This window comes from Myxine glutinosa, chromosome 1, assembly GCF_964187855.1.
Source record: "Myxine glutinosa chromosome 1, kmMyxGlut1.1, whole genome shotgun sequence".
NCBI lineage: Eukaryota > Metazoa > Chordata > Myxini > Myxiniformes > Myxinidae > Myxine > Myxine glutinosa.
The window spans coordinates 252,171,395-252,192,639 of NC_136261.1; the positions used below are offsets into that span (position 1 = coordinate 252,171,395).

Genomic DNA, 21,245 nt, shown 5'->3' on the forward strand with positions numbered 1-21,245 from the left:
TTATTCTGGATGACGTTTTTCTCAAAAAATAAATATATTGATTAGTCACTTTCCATGTGAGTTGTTGAGCAGTGTACAAACAATGTAGAGAAAACGGCCAACAAGTTATTGACTTCAACGAACCCAAACTAAAATAAAAAATAAATTCAAAGTAACAAACACCAACAACTCAACTTTATGCAGAGTACTTTTCTTCAACATTGATCCAAGAGCCTGTGCACAAAGCACTTGCAGAACAGACATTAGTTTACTTTTACATTAATTACAAATACATTAGTAAAATAAAATGGCACTTCGAATTTACTGATGTCTTTCAGATGGAAGAGCGCATACCTCCTCCAGGCTGAACAGTTTATGTTTTGTATCCCACCGAAAGGCCGAATCTGGATATGGACTTGAATCAAAATCTAATAGGCTTGTTCTTGTCATCTACCCAACTCAGTCACCAAGTTTTGTCATAATTCGTCCACAACATTTTGAAATATCGTGCTAAATATCATTTTGGCCCGCTCTCTCAATTGTGAAGAATCACTTAATTTATCGGATCCGGATAAGGATCTTCACCAAAATCGAATAAAATCGTCCTTGTCACACATGCAACATGTCCACCAAGTTTCGTTCAAATCAGTCCACAACTTTGAGGTATCGTGCTCACATACAGACAGACAAACAGACGTGAAAACATAACCTCTGTCCACCTTTGGTGGCAGAAGTAGCAATGGACAAACGCATGCTATGCATTTTAACCTGGGTCCTACATGTATCCTGAGACAGGCTTTCAGATGAGAACACTACAGGCCAACCCAAGTTACGAATGCAACTGTTAAATTCACATAATCAATTCATCCACTGTCCATTCAGTCAATGTACAATGTACAAAATACATTTGACATGATTTGCAACAACCATTTTCACATACTATGTTCTTGATTATGATTAGTGTTTAATCTTGGTGTCCCACTGTTTGAAGAATATTTGCATTTTTTTTTGTTTGTTTATTTTTACCTACAATTTTCAATTATTTAATTTTCAATTACTCAAATTTCCTTAATTTTAATAATTAATTATTTGTCCAATTTTCACTATTTTCCAATTTTCACTCATCTAATTTTCAATTATTTAAATATTTATAAATTTCCTGATTTTTCCACTTTTTTGTCATTATGAGGCAGAATTTCAAGCGCTACCATTTGGATAATATTACAAGTTGGCTATCCCGGGAAACAACAGCAATCTCAGATTGCAGCCCTCTAACTATATATTGGAAAGATTGCAGCCCTCTAACTATATATTGGAAAGATTGCAGCCCCCAGCCCTATAAAACAAACTCGAACAATGACAAACTGGTATTGTTAGCTCTTTCACGAGCCTCGATGTTGTATCCCAAAAAAAAAAAAAAAAAAGTGTGCCTATTTGTAGCATGTCTTTGCTTGTTATCTCCACTTGTGGGTTTTCATTTAATCTCTCACTATGCACATTTACAAGACAGGAGTTATAATAATCATTCATAGCTACAAGCAAGTCAAAGTAACAACTTTAAAAAAAACCCAAATAAACCAAGATCAACACCACAAACAATGACAAACTGGTTTTAAATAAATGAAGAGGGAAAACGTTAGATATTGCAATTTGGCGTTTGATACCGTGGAATGATGACAGCGTCTTCATAATCCTCAAGGCAAAACGCAAAAGCTCCGTCTCGTGTTGTCTGCTTTGCTGGGATTCCAGTCCGAACTTCAGATCGCTCGGTCTCCTCCATGAATACAAAGTCTATGTCGAGTTCAACCGAACCATTAACTGCAATAATCAAACAAAGCGAGTAGAATTGGTTAACCCACCATCCCCCTGCTCTTTCCTCTCCAATTTTCCTTAATCTTGATACGGGGTTGTTCAAGTTCATTTAAACTTTTGAGAAAGTCCAACAGTACAATGAGGTTGGTGAAATTCCAAATACCTTTGTGGTCGCACCTTGATGCCATACGAGTATAAATATTTGTTATGGGTACGCAGCCATTTCAGGACACATACTTTGATGTCTTCATCATTGGTAAACTTGATTCCACCAAGATGTTATTTGAGTTGTCCAAAGTGATAAAAATCACAAGGTGACCAATCTGGACTAGATCGAGAGGTTATTTAGAACTTCATAAGCAATCTCCCTTGAGTAGTAGCGGTCAAATTGGTCATGAGGGCGAGCATCATCGGACAATAAAAAAATGCACTCGCACAGCACTTCTGGCCGTTATATGCATAACTGTTGCCCCACTTCGTTGTGTAATAAATCACTGTAGTACTGCGTTTGCATCGATTGTTTTCACAATACATTCCACAGGTACATAACCGTTGAGGTGCAACAAAAACAAAAAACAAACACTTGTAACAAATAAGCTTCCCAGCTGATAGTTGGGCTGAGTCTCAAATTTAATTTGTGGTGGTGACCAAGAAAGTCTCCGATTCATGCTGGCTCGTATAACCTCTGGCACGAAACGAATGGCCGCAAGTCTCATCGGATGTCAGGATCTTCTTCAATAAATCATCGGCCCCCATCCAGAAGCTGTTCCAATGGTCATATAAGTAGGCTTTTAATCATACGTGAGGTCCTTTGGTACGCATGTTGCACCGACGTTATTGAATTTCAAGTCAGTTTACGTCATGAAATTGTGTGGTTAGTGTCCTGTGAATTTCAGATTGCTTTACGTTTTCCTTCACAAGGAAACGAATGATAAAACCCCTGTTCCATAGCACATATGACTATGCTTGGCTGCCATCTTAGTTTTACTCAGAATGCTTTGACCAGCATTGATATCACATACTTGCTCAAGGTAAGCAATATCATCGCTCAATATTTCAGCATTAAGCTATTATTTTTACATGCTCTACAGTCTACAACAACAACAACCGTGAAGCTCGTCAACATGAAGCTTGAACGATCCTTGTATACGATCTTCATAGAAAAGATTTTTTTTCCCCCTCATAGCAGCATCTGGTTTGGAATTAAAATGTATCTTTTTGACTTATTTCATTATATTCGCTCCAAATCTGGAAGTCGTATACTGTCACGAGATGGCTCGATTTGAGATGATCAGTTGCAGCTTTTAACGAAATAAAAATTCCTGTACTATTGGTTTAAAAGCAAAGCCAGTGCCAATCTCCAGATTTCCAAGTGTTCTAAAAGTGGCATAAACTGTGATAGTTTCCTCGACTTGTCAGAACAGATCAAGATCATAAATAGTTTGTCGACCATACACAGGACAAGAACACTCGCAGCTCAGAGCCTTAGAACGCTTTGGTCCGTCAGATGGAGAGAGCAATGAGAGCCCCTTGGCATCAACACCACAACCTCAGATCTTCAGCCAGGAGGGTAAACCTCAAATGGAATTTTGGCAAGCTGCCTAGACTAGTGGGAAGGGCCACAAATTTAATGATGATCCCTCCCCCACCCACTCCACAATGCACTTACACTGCCCATTATAATCCTCTGTATCCCACAAAAAAAAAAAGAATGAACAACAGTTTTGAGTACGAAGCAGGACGCGCAAAGCAAGACAGAGCTTTGGGTATGCCAAGAATGTGTTTGTGTTGAAGAACAATATCTGTGCAACGTTGTAAGACTGCGGATGTACCTTTAAATTGAACACGTTTTACGTGTGTTCGGTTTGGCAGTGTATAAGCTTTGGCTTGGGTGTTGCATCTTGTGGCCTTTGCTTGTTCTTGTGAATTAGGACTGGGCTATCTTGTTATGGAAATAGGGCAGCAAGGTCTTGGAAAAGCAGCATCATCACCTCAAGCACAACTTGTTTTTCTTCGCGAAAATATTATTTTCAGACCTTTTAATAACACCTGTACTTTGGGAGATTATTGCAATAGAAGATTAAAATTCCATTAGTGGATTTATTGTTGCGAGTTCACCGCAAGGTCAATCATTAGTGATATTTGACAATTCAATTAAGCAACAGACAACTGGACTGAAGTTTTTTACTTTATTATTTTTGAACAAGACTGTTGAGGCTCAACAACAAGTCCCACGGTTGAGATTCGGCAAACAACAACAACAACTCGGGCCTGGGGTGGAAGTGCCATTTTTTTCTCTGCCTGCCATTTTGCGTGCGAGCGTGCAAACCGCCATTTTTCTCTGTTTGTATTTTCTTTTGAATATTCGCTCATTCTGCAGGTGTGAACACTTGGTACGTTATTATCCTACTCTGAAAATGCCTCTCTGTAATATTTTAATCATTGACATTCTTCGTGGCTGTTTATTTGCGATTTATTGCTCGATAGTTCCATACTGCTTGTATGAATCAATATATTTTCTGCATGATTTGTTAATTCCCGAATAAAACGGCATTCTTTGGCAAGGTTGTCGTCACATTCTCATTCATACGCCCACCAGCGTGGTACAGGTCACCAGGCGCCTGAACGAAGACTACACTTACACCGCCTATTGTACATTACTAGCAAGTTGCCCATGCCCGCACAGGATTGTAAACGGGATAGGAATGGAGAAAGCAAAAATGAAAATGGCATCTTCTGTCATGGAGCCAGCAAGCTGGGAGAAACAATTCACATTTAGTGCCACATCTGATACAATTTAAATGTTCTAATGAAGGTGAGGTGTTCTATTTGAAACTGTTCAATATACGTATATTTGATGCCGAGGGTCCGTAATAAAAAATTGTATTGGCGTCAAAGCCAGTGACCAATTGCAAATTAATAGTAGGATGCTTAAGCTTCAAGCAAGATCATTTTCATATGACATTGATTAGGGATGCAACACCTAAATTAATGGAAGAAGTAAAAGCATTTGCTGAAAAAGGATGGGGGTAGAGGGGGGGGGGCAGAGATTGGAGATCGGAGGAGAAAGACCTCTCCACCACGTTAGTTTGCAAGCTACTAAGTGATTCATTTTATTTTGGAAAAGTCCTGATCGATGTGATCATGCTGAGAATGTGCAAAGTATCCAAATCTAAACCACCAACCACAGGCTTTTATGGACAAACATGCTTGACCAATGCAGAGCAAAAACTAAATAAATTCAAATACAATTATGATGACATGAAAAGTAAAACTATATCATAATTATCAGCATTTTTTAGAAAGCCTTTCAAGTCAAAAATGGAATAAAACGCTGACGTCGAACATGAACTCATTGCATAATATTTATGAGAGAAAAAATTGTATATTTTTCATAAGAAATTAATAAATAATGATTCTGACAAATGGCATTTTTGGGAATCTTTTCGATACAAACCTTGGTTCAGTGGTAGGATATAGTAGGCTGCCTCAGCCTCTGTCGGTTTGAACTCAAGTGCCGGCTTCTCCAAGCGCAGGATGTGAGAGAAGATGTACTGGTGGAAGCGGGTGATGAGTCCAAGGTGCTCTGCACTCAGCGCAAAGCCCTCACGACAGAGCCGGATTTCCACCGTCACCTCTCCAGAACGCGTGTACACAGGAAAGCAGGGTATCTAGATGGAGGAAGTCAATGAAACAATAAAAAAAAATCAATATAAATGTGTGATTATTAAACAAAAAGATCCCAAACCAAAAGTGAATTAATTACATGTATACAATGGAAAAATTGCAAGCAATTCCAGCAAGAGGAAATTATTAAAGCATCATCACCAAATCCAATTTGGTATTCCAGCAGGGCGAATACAATATGGAAACCTAGTACATGATGTGGCAAGGCAAGAGAGCCCCAGGGCTAATTGGGGTCCAATTAGCCCTGGGGCTCTCCTGCCTTTCCACATCAACAAACTACATCAGCAAAAATTGTCCCATTTTCTGATCAAAAATGAAGTTCCATGACATTACTCCCTTCTCTACCATTCCCCAACCTCACACCTTCCTTCCCAACCCTTCACTCATGTTCAACCCCTCATATCGTTTTATTCCCTCTTCTATCATATTAAAGCGCGGCGTTACGCGCGCTGCTTGTGAGCAAGGAGGAAGCGGACAAGCGGTAACATATAAACGCCTTTATTCAAGACTACACTGTAACACTCCGGGCTGGGCGCCCGGTGTCTCTCATGAGGCCACGCCTACCCCTCGGACGTGGCCACCGCCCACTTGGTGCGTGGAATGATGTCACCACGCCAGTGGGCTTTTGTGTCCGCCACACGCGCCCCCCCAGAATTCCCGCGCACCTGGAGGGCCAGTTTGCGGGGCAGACGAATGACCCGGCCGAAGCGCCCCCTGGCGATCGGCGGCGTCCGGGGTGCAGGGATGCCAGGTGGGATGCCCCTGGCTGCTCCTGGGATGGGTGCAGGACCGGGGGGCGGCGTGGCGGCGGGGCTGGGCGGTGCCGGGGGTCCGCCCGCAGGAGGGCGGCCCCGACGTGGGGGTCGGGCCACTGGCGGTGGATGGTCCACATCGAGGTGGGCCGGCTTGAGGCGGTCTACCGAAACGCGGTCAGGAGTACCGCCGATGTCCAGGGTGAAGTGCTTCGCCCCGGTCTCCAGCACGCGGAAAGGCCCGTCGTACGGGGGCCGCAGTGGTGTCCGATGGGCATCGTGGCGGACGAAGACGTACTCCGCCGTGCGAAGCTCCGGGGCGACGTGCGTCGGTGGGTGCCCGTGGCATGCCGTTGGCACCGGGGCGAACCTCTGGGCGGTCTCTTGCAGAGCGGAGCGCTGCTGTGCCGCGGACCATGGTGCCGTGGAGTCGGGGAGGAACTCGCCCGGCACCCGCAGCGGTTGCCCGAAGACCAACTCCGCCGCGGATGCGCGCAGGTCCTCCTTGGGCGCCGTCCGGAGGCCCAGCAGGACCCAGGGGAGCCTGTCGACCCAGCCGCCGTCGCGGAGGGTGGCCCGGAGCGCGGCCTTCAATGAGCGGTGAAATCGCTCACACAGGCCGTTAGCCTGGGGGTGGTAGGCCGTGGTTCGGTGCAGCCGGACCCCGAGCCCCTGCGCAACCGCCCCCCAGAGCTCCGAGGTGAACTGGGGGCCGCGGTCGGATGAGATGTCTGAGGGGGCGCCGAACCGGGCGACCCAGGTGGCGATGAAAGCCTGCGCGACATCGGCCGCCGTTGTCGACGCCAAGGGCACGGCCTCCGGCCACCGGGTGGTGCGGTCCACCATGGTGAGGACGTGGGTGAAACCCTGCGAGGGGGGCAGAGGTCCCACCAGGTCCACGTGGACGTGGTCAAACCGGCGTTCCGGCACCGTGAACGGGGCCAACGGGGCCTGGGTGTGCCGGTGCACCTTGGCGCGCTGGCACGCGAGGCATGTCCTGGCCCAGCCGCGGACGGCCTTCCGGAGGCCATGCCAGACGAACTTGTCGGCGATCAGCCTTTGGGAGGCCCTCGCGCCCGGGTGGGACAGGCCGTGGATGGCGTCAAACACCTGGCGCTGCCAGCCCGCGGGCACAATGGGGCGAGGACGCCCGAGGGAGACGTCGCACAAGAGGGCCGCGCCCGCGCCGTCGAACGGCACCTCGGTGACGCGGAGGCCCGTGACGGCGGTCCGCAAGGCCTGGACGTCGGGGTCAGCGGCCTGGTCCGCTGCCATCCGGGCATAGTCGATGCCGAGGTGGACTGCGTGGGCGACGGCCCGGGAAAGGCAATCCGCCACCGGGTTGTCCTTCCCCGCGACGTGCTGGATGTCCGTCGTGTACTCGGACACGGCCGAGAGGTGACGCTGCTGCCGGGCCGACCACGGCTCGGTGACCTTGCCCATCGCGAAGATCAGCGGCTTGTGGTCGACGAAGGCAGTGAACGCCCGGCCCTCGAGCAGATGGCGGAAGTGCCTGACCGCCAAGTGAAGTCCGAGCAACTCGCGGTCGAAGATACTGTAACGGCGTTCGGGCGGGCGAAGCTGCCGGCTAAAGAACGCCAGCGGTTGCCAAGCTCCACGCACCCATTGCTCGTGCACCGCGCCCACCGCGTAGTCCGAGGGATCGGTGGTGAGGGCGATCGGTGCATCGGGCGCCGGGTGCGCGAGCATGGTGGCGTTAGCCAAGGCGAGCTTCGCGCCCGTGAACGCCGTGTGCATCTGCTCGGTCCAGGTAACGTCGCCTTTGCCCGGCTTACCTCGGAGAGCTTCGTGCAGGGGGCGCAGGAGCTGGGCGATACGGGGCAGGAACCGATGGTAAAAGTTCACCATGCCCAGGAACTCCTGCAGCCCTCTGATCGTGCGGGGGCGCGGAAACCCCTTCACCGCCTCCACCTTGGCCGGCAGGGGGACGGCTCCGTGCCTGGTGACACGGTGCCCCAGAAAATCGATTGTGGCGGCGCCGAACCGGCACTTTGCGGGGTTCACAATCAGGCCATGCTGGCCCAGGCGTTCGAAGAGCGTGCGGAGGTGGCGTAGGTGCTCTTCGCGGGACGCGCTGGCGACGAGGATATCGTCCAGGTAGACGTAGACAAAATCCAAGTCGCGCAGGACGCTGTCCATCAGTCGCTGGAACGCCTGAGCCGCATTCTTCAGACCGAAGGGCATGCGCAGGAACTCGAAGAGTCCGAATGGCGTGATGACCGCCGTCTTCGGGACGTCCTCCGGCTTGACGGGGACCTGATGGTAGCCGCGTATGAGGTCCACCTTCGAGAAGAAGGACCTGCCCGCCAAACGGGCGGAAAAGTCCTGAATGTGGGGGACGGGGTAGCGGTCGGGAGTCGTGGCGTCATTGAGACGGCGATAGTCCCCGCACGGTCGCCATCCCCCGCCGGGCTTCGGCACGATGTGCAGCGGCGACGCCCAAGCGCTCTCTGAGCGCCGAACGATGCCGAGTCGCTCCAGGGTAGCGAACTCCGCTTTTGCCACCGCCAGCTTCGTCGGCTCGAGGCGGCGTGCCCGGGCGTAGACCGGTGGCCCGACGGTGGGGATGTGATGGGCCACCCCGTGCTTGACGGCCCCCGCCGAGAAGGTGGGCCGCGTGAGGGCCGGGAAACCGGCGAGGAGGCGGGTGAATGCGTCCGCTGCCGGAAGCGTACAGACCAACGTGGCCGGAACCGAATCGTTCGGCAAGCCGCTTGGCAAGCCGCTCGTTGAGCTGGGCAACGCACATGCGAGCGAGCTGAACGTCTCGGCCTGGACAAGCCGTCTGCGCTTGACGTCGACCAGGAGCCCATTAGCGCACAGGAAGTCCGCGCCAAGCAGTGCCATGGGCACGTCGGCGGTGACGAACGTCCATCGGAAAACCTGCCCTCCAAACCGCAGAGAGAGGCAGCGTTTTCCGTACGTACGGATGGGCGTCCCGTTCGCGGCAAGCAGCGCGGGGCCCCCACCCGCGGCGTGCTTGTCTGACATGCCGGCGGGAATGACACTCACCTGTGCTCCCGTGTCGCACAGGTAACGGCGCCCGGAGAAGGTGTCCGTTATGAACAGCAGGCTGCTCGAACGGCCGGCGCTCATCGCCACAATTGAGCGCCGGCCCGGGCGTTTCCCGACCCGTTGAAGGAGCACGGCGGATGACACCGCCGAGCTTCGTGGCCGAACTTGGCGTGGAACCAGCACCAGGTGGTGGAGCTGGAGGAGCGCGGCTGGCTCCGCCAGGCCGGTGGAGTCGACGGGTTTCCCCGCGGTGGCGGTTTTCGCCGCGGCGGTGGGCGGGGCGTGGCGGCGTTCACGAGGTGCGTATCAGCATGCTGCTGAACCACAGCGTGCTGTAGAAGATGATGCTGTGGAACATCAGCGTGCTGTAGAAGATGATGCTGTGGAACAGCAGCGTCGAAGGCCGTGACGGCCACGCCAACGCTCGCCCGCGTGTCCGAAGCGGCGAAGTACTTGTCCGCCTCGGCCGCCAATGCTCGGGGTTCCGTTAGCCCGGTCCCGGCCAACGCGAGGCGAACCTGCGCTGGAAGTTGGCGACGGAAAAGCGCCCGGAATAGCGAACCGGGGGCTTCGTCGCCCAACAGTGACAGCATATGGTCCATTCGGACCGACGGGCGCGTCTCACCGAGCTCGGGGAGATCCAGGAGGCGGTCGGCCCGTGCGTCGTCCGTGAGTCTGAACGTGGCTAGGAGTAGCCGCTTGAGTGCCTCGTACTTGTGGCCGTCCGGTGGGTGGCGAAGGACGGACACAACTCGAGCGGCCGTGCCGGGCCCGAGGGAGGCGACGACGTGGCAGTAGCGCGTGTCATCGCCGGTGAGGTGCCGAAGCTGAAATTGGGCTTCGGCCTGGACGAACCAGACTTCGGCCTGAGCCTCCCAAAATTCCGGAAGTTTGACGAAGGCGGCCATGGCGATGGCGTCGCGTGTGGAAGGATCGCTCCGGCAGATCCAACGTCGAGGGTCACCAATAAAGCGCGGCGTTACGCGCGCTGCTTGTGAGCAAGGAGGAAGCGGACAAGCGGTAACATATAAACGCCTTTATTCAAGACTACACTGTAACACTCCGGGCTGGGCGCCCGGTGTCTCTCATGAGGCCACGCCTACCCCTCGGACGTGGCCACCGCCCACTTGGTGCGTGGAATGATGTCACCACGCCAGTGGGCTTTTGTGTCCGCCACAATATATTCTTCATTTTCTCAATTCAATCACACCCTCCTAATGTGTGTATTGTGAAGATAGACCAATATAATGCAAAATTGGAAGGAGTGATGAGGTCGCTGAGTGGATGGGGTGGAGGTAAAACATAAAATTTTATTAACAAATGCATCCCTAGGTGCTGCAGTTTTGAGCCCATACTTGTGGGATGCGTTTGGTTGTAAGGATGCCGAAGCAGCGTTTTGTATCCTCTGGAGGGTACAGCTTGCGTTGCCGAAAGTTCAACTCATCCGGAAGGGGTGTACTTAGCACCATGCCAATGAGGTACAGGAAACAGGGCTGTCCTGCATGTGGCAGACTTTTTTGGAAACACTCAGCAATCTACAAAGATGAAGTGCATGAAGGGTAGTGGAGAAAGGAGGAAGATTGCAAAAGATGAGAAAATAAAAATCAGAAACATCATAGGCATTAAAAACAAAAGTTTTTATACTACCAATCTCCTCTACAATTATACTATACAAGTGGGGTCACCAGTGGGAATCCCACGGGCATGGACGTGTCTGACATTTCGACATATTGAGTTAGATGCTGCACCTGCACATTCAGTTTCACAAAATAGTTACTGGCAATTTATCAGATGCACAAATGATGTAATCTACACAATGTATTTACTTCTGATAACATTTAAATGCATGTGCGCGCGCGCACACACACACACACACACACACACACACACACACACACACACACACACACACACACACACACACACACACACACACACACACACACACACACACACACACACACACACACACACACACACACACACACACATATATATATACACACACACACACACATACACACACACATACACACATGTACACCCACACACATGTATACGCATACACACATATCTACACATACACACACATGTATACACATACACACACATACACATACACACATGTATATATACAATTATACATACACACATACACACACACACACACACACACACACACACACACACACACACACACACACACACACACACACACACACACACACACACACACACATCCCACATGTATATACATGTTTAAAGTGTACGTGCCCTTCCCCCCGCCGGCAACGCTGGGTACTTCTGCTGGTAACTAATAAAATAAAAACGAAGAAATATCTCTCGGTAATTTCCTGAAACTCAGTGAAATTCGATGAAATTCGCTCCCTGAATTCACTCGGTTTATCAGTGAAATTTTTTCTTTGGGTGGTGTATAATCGCTCCGAACGAAATATCTCTCAGCAATTTCCCGTCTGTTAATTTATTTATTTTACATATGTGAATTACACGTCCATGCACACGTGAAATGAACACGCGAACCTTTACTTCCGGATAATAATGTTGAATGAAATAAGAACGAATAAATATATGTCGGCATCATTGTTGACGTTTTTGTGACGACTGTCATCAAACGGAAAAGTAATATATCTTAACGGAACAGAAAAAGCGAATTTTTTATATATGTCGACACTTCCCCCTTCTGTTATTTTAGGCGGTGTATGATACATCGTGGCGTGATTTTTAAAAATATATCTCGGCATTTTCCCATGTGTGCGTGAATGTTCTCAATTATTGCTGACACCGAGTCTAAAACCATCGATACAAATGAAATCAGATGGTGAGTTAGATTGGAGATAAAGGCGTGAGAGAGACTCAATGGCCTTGATATTACAGGCCTTTGAGAATTCATTTCGTTCTATAAATGGAAACTTTAATGGGATTTTATTCCCGTCTATTTCCCACCGAGTCTAAAACTATGTTAGTGACTGTTAAAAATGAAATGATATGTCGAATTAGAGTTGAAATAAAACTGTGAGAGAGAGCAAGACAGCACGGGCCTAACTAAACAGGCCTCAAAGCTATGCGAGTTAATAAAAAGGTGGATATTTGTTTAAGAAGGCTGTCCCAGAATGGGTGGAGCTACTCTCTAAACGGAGTAAGCCACACCCCCAGACAGACAGACAGACAGAATCACCTACGGCTATTATAATATAGATACTGAATAACTGAAACTACTGAATATTGAAAAGAGAAGTAAATATTCATGCATCAATAAATAAAATAAATAAATGTACACGTGAATGTACAATTTTTTTAACAATGCACTATCAAACTTAGCAAAACTTCCATTATGCAATCATATTGTCATTTAATAGGATATACAAGGCAATGCAATACAATTTAGACAAGGAGGCAATTTGGCCGATCATGCTTACACTTCCACATTCACAATTGACATAATCAACCATAATACAGTGGAACCTTGACTTACGAGTGCCCCAACTTACGAGTTTTTCGAGATACAAGCCGTCGCTCGGGCGGTTTATTGCTTTGAGATGCGAGCCGAGATCTGAGTTACGAGCTTTCGCCACCCGCCACCAGGTGGGTTCCGGTCACGTGGTTATCTTGCCGTGCAAGTATCTCTGCCGTATATCGCTGCATTTTTGTTTTCGCATGTTGGTTATTTTGAGTTTACGCCAGCCGCCACCAGGTGGGTTCCGGTCACGTGGTTATCTTGCCGTGCAAGTACAGTATCTCTGCCGTATATCGCTGCATTTTTGTTTTCGCATGTTGGTTATTTTGAGTTTACGCCAGGCGCCACCAGGTGGGTTCCGGTCACGTGGTTATCTTGCCGTGCAAGTACAGTATCTCTGCCGTATATCGCTGCATTTTTGTTTTCGCATGTTGGTTATTTTGAGTTTACGCCAGGCGCCACCAGGTGGGTTCCGGTCACGTGGTTATCTTGCCGTGCAAGTACAGTATCTCTGCCGTATATCGCTGCTGTTTTGTTTTCGCATTTTGGTTATTTTGGAAAATTTCTTAGTTTTAACCACGGGTCCTAAGAAATTGAGTGCCAAGGGCAGTAGTGAGAAGAAGAAGAGGATGATGTGCTTGGATATAAAACACGCAATCGTCGAAAAACATGAGCGAGGTGTGCGTGTTGTCGACTTGGTGAGGTGGATGTGAAGGCAGCTGAAGATTTTATTATAACTTTTGCCGAACTGATAGAAGCCGAACGATACATCCCCCAGCAAATCTTCAACTGTGACGAGACAGGGCTCTTCTGGAAAAAGATGCTGAGGAGGACGTATATAACGGCAGAGGAGAAGAGCATGCCAGGCCACAACTTGTTCAGAGTGCCGGCGATAGCTCGCCTTCTCTTTGTGGAAAACACGGTGAGATCCTTAACATCCAACAACTAATGGGACGCAAACGGGGCGCCCAGTTTAGCGGTACACACATTGATGAATCACCCTGCCTGTGATTCACCCATGACAGGTTATAGCTGGGTCGGGATTCAAACCCAGGCTGGACAGTTTAGACTTTAGAGTCAAGTGTGCGTACCTCCAGTCCAGGCCATCCTGCCAACTTGTATGCTGCATACAGGTGAAATATAAAGCGCGAGATATTTTTATATATACTGTATATTTAAAAAAAAATTGGTGTGGTTTTTGGTGGGCTGGAACGGATTAATAGCATTTCAATGCATTTTAATGGGGAAATTTGATTTGAGAAACGAGCAATTTGAGTTACGAGCTCGGTCACAGAACGAATTAAACTCGTAAGTCAAGGTTCCACTGTATCTCTATTTTGCTTTTTTTGTGATAAATTATTAAATCTACAAGCTGGAAAAAGTGTTGGCACATATATATTTAAAAATATATTGTCATGTTGCCTGGGATTAAGATCCCCGACGACGGATAGTCGAAACGAGCTTTAACTCCGAGGCATATTTTGAAACTTGGTAGGATTATCTTTTCGCGCGTGCGGGAAAGGCCCGAAGCCTTATCTAATCGGACAGCCACCACGGGGTTATTACTTGACCCACAAACACAATACAAGAAATAGAAATTCAACAATTAAAGGATTTAATAAAGTGAATAATTTGGGGCAATGAAAATGAAATAAATGGTGAGGTAAAACTACATTCTAACTGAGGGACCCTCCATACCGACACAGACACGACAAGGGATGACAAATAAAATAAAATGTGTTTGTGTGGTGCATTGGCCGGTACTCAGCCGGGTGTCCCCAAACGGCCCTCGAAAACCTGGTGGTCGTCGAACGGGTCCCGAGTCACCGCGCGGGAAAGCACGCATTGGCGCGAGGTCACGCCCACAGCCAGCTGCCGGTGCGAGGCAAGCAGGCAAAAGCACCTCCCTCGGTCTGTACAATCTTTCCACGTTGCACAAAAACCCCCGAATGTGTCCACCAGCGTAGACGGCATGAAGCGCACCTGTTCTCGAGCGCGACCACGACAAAGAGAGCGAGAGGAAAATGTGACTGCCTGGTCCGACTGCCAGTTCGAGAGTGTGAGAAAGCGAGGGGAAGGGAGGCACCTTCCTCCTTTGTCCCTCGCTGACATCCCCCCCCCCCCCCCCCCTCCGACCAATCCCCACGCCCAATTTCATCGGTCCATGACCACGACCAATCGTCGTCATCAGGGCGGGGCCTCACGGCTTTGCTTGATGCCCAATGACGGAGGTCGAGGGGTGGCCTCCCCATCACGAGTCGTCGGGGGGCGGAGTCTAATCTCTGTTCGGGAATGTTCGGATGACGTCGGCAGTCGTGGCGGGGGGAGGGGGGGTTACTTGCCCGATGGAATGTGCGGGTTTCTGTCGGGATTGTTGGTTTAATGGCTGTTGTTGCAACAATGGGGCCGATTGCTTGGCAGACCGAGATTTTGTAAGAACATGAGGGAAAAATCACAGGGGGCCAATTACACACTGGGGTTTATTAATCTTATGCCCTAGAACTAGTCAACACAAAAGCCACGCCCCTTATGGTGACATGCAAACACTCTTAACCTGCACGTTTACCCTGCTCGCCTTCTCTTTGTGGAAAACACGGTGAGATCCTTAACATCCAGGAACATCCTTAACATCCTTAACATCCTTAACATCCTTAACATCCAGGTACATCGGAATGGGCTTTCTACGGATCACACGGTCCATGTTAATTTATACATTCCAGACTTCACTAAGATATTTCATCTCCTACCCCCACAAATGTAACAATATTGTGGGATAATTAACATTCACAACCTAGCTCCAGGTGAGACAGGTAGCCTTACATTCCTATCCAAAGGAAGTTGTGTTCCCCAATGAAGCAATTATGTAGGCACTTCACCAGAATGGCAGTTTTAATCAGTATCTACTCTAAAGGGGAACAATTCCATGAAAATACTCAATAAGCGAGCAGTGCAGCAAATGTGATGTGATCAACACTGTTTTTCTTGCACAAACATGAGTGTGGCACCATGCTAGTTTGAGTTGTGCAAAAAGTCATGGGAAAAAAAATCTGATATAAAATGGCCAAGCATCTTGGATAAGCTGAGCTGTTGTTAGGGTTAGCCGAGGTAACAAGCTGGGTTTGTCGAATAATTTGTGAAGCCAAGAGGAAAAGGAAAGGACAAAGCATAGAATTATTGTGGTCAAAAAGCCGGCGGTTTGAAGCTAAGCCGAGGCAGTCAAGGCACCGGGAGTGTTTCTAATTTTGTTGCATTTCTTCCAGATTCAAATTAGGGTATTATATTAATCAACGCAATTTGAATCATATGGCTTTGGATAACATTTTCGAAATCAAATATTTCCCTCCACATTTATTTTAGAGCAGCAAGAAGTCAGTAATACAGTAAACAATGACCAGCTTTTAAATATCTAAAAACAAAAGAAATCTAGAACATCACGCAGAAGAGCGCATACCTCCGCCAGGCGAAACAGTTTACGTTTTGTATCCCACTGATAGGCCAGATCTGGATCCAGACCTGAACCAAAATATCATCGGCTTGTTCTTGTCACAGAACCAACTCATCCACCAAGTTTTGTCATAACTGATTAATAACTTTTTAAGATATCATGCTGTATATCGTTTTGGGCCCGATCTCTCAATAGTGAAAAATCACTTTAAAATTATCATATCCGGATCTAGATCTTCACTAAAATCGAATCAATTCGTGCTTGTCGCACATCCAACATGTCCACCAAGTTTGACCAAATCAATCCATAACTTTTTGAGATATCCTGCTTAAAGGCAGACAGACAGGAGTGAAAACATAACCTCCATCCACCTTTGGTGGATGCACGACTGTGATTTTAACTTGTAATTACTGTCGACGGTAATTAACGATTATGAGCATGCACGACGGTAATTAACGGTCGAGGTGATCATAAAATTATATTTTCTCGTATGTTGTCCCATTATGTATTGTTATGTCTGGTAAATATGAAGTTTGTCGAAGTTTTTATTTTATTTCAGGAAGTAAAAAAACTAGAGGGAGAAATGCTTTGCAATACATGTCCTCTACCAAGTTTCAGTTCAATATGTTAAAGAGTAAGGCGAAAAAGTCTGGAAATTTTTGCACAAGTAAACACATCCCTTTATTTGGGCGGTGTATAATGTAGCACATTCGGTGCCGACATTTTTAAAAATAACCCGATGTAAAAACATGAAGCAAAAACATGCGTTTGGCTTATGAGCATATACAGTCACGTGAAAAAGTAAGTATTTTATTTAAGTACCATGTAAAGTTTTGACTTTTTCAACATATTTCAACATACAACTATTTGATCTTCATTTCAACAATATTGAAAGACTAGCGGGGTCACCCGTGGGAATCCCACGGGCATGGATGTGTGTGACATTTCGACATATTGAGTTATATGCTGCACATTCATTTTTACAAAATGGTTACTGGCAAGTCATCAGATCCAGAAATGGTGTGAATTTAGTTATTTCACATAATATGTGACCCCTCACTCCTCTCCACCTGACACTCTCCTGTCTCCACCTGACACTCTCCTGTCTCCACCTGACACTCTCCTCTCTCCACCTAGCACTCCTCTCCTCTCCAAACCCTCACATCCCTCTCCTTTCCAATCCCTCACCTCTCCAATCCCTCACACTCCTCTCCTCTGCAATCCTTCACACGCCTCTCCAATCGCGCCTCACACTCCTCTCCAATCGCGCCTCACACTCCTCTCCAATCGCGCCTCACACTCCTCTCCAATCGTGCCTCACACTCCTCTCCAATCGTGCCTCACACTCCCCTCCAATCACTCCTCTCCAATCGTGCCTCACACTCCTCTCCAATCACGCCTCACACTCCTCTCCAATCGTGCCTCACACTCCTCTCCAATCGCGCCTCACACTCCTCTCCAATCGCGCCTCACTCGCCTCTCCAATCGGCTTTCCCCGTCTCGTTTCTCTCCTTTTTCTCCCGTCTCGTTCTTTTTCTTGCTCCAAATCGGCCCGTCGGAATCGGAAATCGGCCCGTCTCGCCCGTCGGCCCGTCGGAATCGGAAATCGGCCCGTCTTGCTTTTGTGCTTGTGCGTAAATAAATTGTGTTCATGACACCATTTCTGGTGTTGGGCTAGCGGCTAGGGTGCCGGCTTAGGATCCTGGGTTCGAATCTCGGTCGATCGCCGAATTAATGCCAGGGGGGTTGACTCAGCCTGTCATCCTTCCGAGGTCGGCTAATTGAGTACCAGTTCACTGGTAATTCCCTGTTTGTCGTTGAAGGCGGCAAAAAGGGTTGGCGTCAGGAAGGGCATCCGGCCGTAAAACATTGCTTCAAAAAGGGGACAAAAAAACAACAACTACCACGGTCCCCGAAAAGGCCAACCCCCGCTTTGCGGGGAAAAATGGCCTCTAAACGGTGGTTTTTACACCATTTCTGGATCTGATGACTTGCCAGTAACCATTTTGTAAAAATGAATGTGCAGCATCTAACTCAATATGTCGAAATGTCACACACATCCATGCCCGTGGGATTCCCACGGGTGACCCCGCAAGTTTGCATTGACGTTCGTCGATGGACTCGTTCGCCCGTCTCATTCGTTTTCTTGCTGCATCCTGTTCAAGTCTGCGTTCTTCATCGACCGTCTCATTCATTTTGGAAATAGAAGTTTCCACGCAGCGCATGAATTGTCACGATCCTCAAGAGGAATTTGTCTCGTAATCATCAAATGATAAATGGCAAGTAAATTATATTGTGGAAAATTAAAGATTTCAAATAAACCTATTTAAAGTGTATTCGCACATAACTAATTTTAAAAAACGAAGAAATATCTCTCGGTAATTTCCTGAAACATATTTTACTTCCGGCTAATAATGTTGAATTAAATAAAAACGAAGAAATATATGTCGGCATCATTGTTGACGTTTTTGTGACGACTGTCATCAAACGAAAAAGTAATATATCTTAACGGAAAAGCAAAAGCGAATTTTTAATATATATCGACACGTTGCCGTCGGTGTCATGTTGGGCGGTGTATGATACACCATGACGCGATTTTTAAAAATATATCTCTGCATTTTCCCGCGTGTGTGGAATGTTCTCAATTATTGCTGACACTGAGTCCAAAACCACCGATAAAAATGAAATCATATGGTGAGTTAGATTGGAGATAAAGGCGTGAGAGAGACTCAATGGCCTTGAAGTTGAAGTTACAGGCGTTTGAGAATTCATTTCGTTCTATAAACGGCAACTTTCATTGGATTTCCTTCCCGTTTTTTTTCAACCGAGTCGAAAACTATGTTAGCGACTGTGAAAAATGAAATGATATATCGAATTTTTAATATGTATCGACACGTTGCCGTCGGTGTCATGTTAGGCGGTGTATGATACACCATGACGCGATTTTAAAAAATATATCTGCATTTTCCCGCGTGTGTGGAATGTTCTCAATTATTGCTGACACCGACTCTAAAACCATCGATAAAAATGAAATCATATGGTGAGTTAGATTGGAGATAAAGGCGTGAGAGAGACTCAATGGCCTTGAAGTTACAGGCATTTGAGAATTCATTTCGTTCTATAAACGGCAACTTTCATCGGATTTTCTTCTCGTTTTTTTTCAACCGAGTCTAAAACTATGTTAGCGACTGTGAAAAATGAAATGATATATCGAATTTAAAATAGATATCGACACATTGCCGTCGGTGTCATGTTGGGCGGTGTATGATACACCATGACGCGATTTTAAAAAATATATCTCTGCATTTTCCCGCGTGTGTGGAATGTTTGTGGAAAATTTAAGATTTCAAATAAACCTATTTAAAGTGTATGCGCACATAACTAATAAAAAAAACGAAGAAATATCTCTCGGTAATTTCCTGAAACATATTTTACTTCCGGCTAATATGTTGAATGAAATAAAAACGAAGAAATATATGTCGGCATCATTGTTGACGTTTTTGTGACGACTATCATCAAACGAAATAGTAATATATCATAACGGAAAAGCAAAAGCGAATTTTTAATATATATCGACACATTGCCGGCGGTGTCATGTTGGGCGGTGTATGATACACCATGACGCGATTTTAAAAAATATATCTCTGCATTTTCCCGCGTGTGTGGATTGTTCTCAATTATTGCTGACACCGAGTCTAAAAGTAAAACCATCGATAAAAATGAAATCATATGGTGAGTTAGATTGGAGATAAAGGCGTGAGAGAGACTCAATGGCCTTGAAGTTACAGGCCTTTGAGAATTCATTTCGTTCTATAAACGGCAACTTTCATCGGATTTTCTTCCCGTTTTTTTTCAACCGAGTCTAAAACTATGTTAGCGACTGTGAAAAATGAAATGATTTATCGAATTTGATTTGAAATAAAACTGGGGGAGAGCAAGACACCACGGGCCTACAAAACAGGACTCAAAGCTATGCGAGTTAATAAAATGGTGGATATTTGTTTATAGCCACTCCCAGAATGGGTGGAGCTATGGGTGGAGCTACTCTGCAAACCGAGTAAGCCACACCCCGGACAGACACCCAACAGATAGACAGACAGACAGACAGAATCATCTACGGCTATTATAATATAGATAAAGGTGATATAATATAACAAATATCATGAAACATTTACATTTTGTAGTCCATTGTATAATTTAAATAAACATAAATGCAAATTTCGCATGTGGAAAAAGTAAGTACACCCCATGAAATGTTTTTTGTCTTTTTAACATTTGTGGACATATCAATATTTGATCTTCATTTAAACAGTACCTATAGCTAAAGGTGATCTAATTGAACAAAAAACAATGACAAATTGACTTTGCAATAAATTATTCAACAAAAAATTAACAGAGATGCTATTTCCTTCTGTGGAAAAAGTAAGTACACCCTTGGCTCGAATAGGTGGTATTGCCCCCTTTGGCAGAAACAACCTCAAGTAGGCATTTCTTATAACTGTCTACCAGTCTCTGACATCGACTGGGAGAAATTTTTGCCCACTCCTCCATGCAGAATTCTTTCAGCTGTGCGATGTTTGAGGGGTTTCTTGCATCACAGATCGTTTCAACCCCCCTCCCCCCCCCCCCCCTCACAACATCAAATGGGATTTAGATCCAGGTTTTGACTTGGCCATTCCAGAACCCTCCATTTCTTTCTTTTCAGCCATTCCTTGGTGGATTTACTGGTATGTTTAGGGTCATTGTCATGTTGCAAGGTCCACCTTCGGTTGAGCTTAAATTTTCCGACAGATGGCCTCACATTATCCTCAAGCATCCTCTGGTACAATGAAGAATTCATAGTGGATTCTATGATGGTGAGCTGCCCAGGCGCTGATGCAGCAAAGCTGCGCCAAACCATAATATTTCCACCACCATGCTTTACAGTTTGTATCAGGTTCTTGTGGTCAAATGCTGTCTTTGGTTTTCGCCAAACATGTCTTCTGGTACTGTGGCCTAATAGCTCTACCTTTGACTCATCTGTCCAGAGCACATTGTTCCAGAAGTGCTGGTCTTTGCC

The 21,245-nt window shown here is 46.8% G+C and overlaps 1 protein-coding gene across 2 annotated transcripts in view; it reads right to left on the reverse strand.

The window, feature by feature from the left end:
• The window catches only part of DICER1 (dicer 1, ribonuclease III), a 254,492-nt gene that overhangs the window by 68,405 nt on the left and 164,842 nt on the right, over positions 1-21,245 (reverse strand). For both annotated transcript variants that reach the window (XM_078785971.1, XM_078785966.1), the window contains exons 16-18: positions 10,622-10,801; positions 5,249-5,462; positions 1,644-1,797 (exon numbers count right to left, since the gene is read on the reverse strand). In XM_078785971.1, coding sequence (XP_078642097.1) covers positions 1,644-1,797; positions 5,249-5,462; positions 10,622-10,801 — 548 coding nt within the window. The remainder of the gene's footprint in view (positions 1-1,643; positions 1,798-5,248; positions 5,463-10,621; positions 10,802-21,245) is intronic.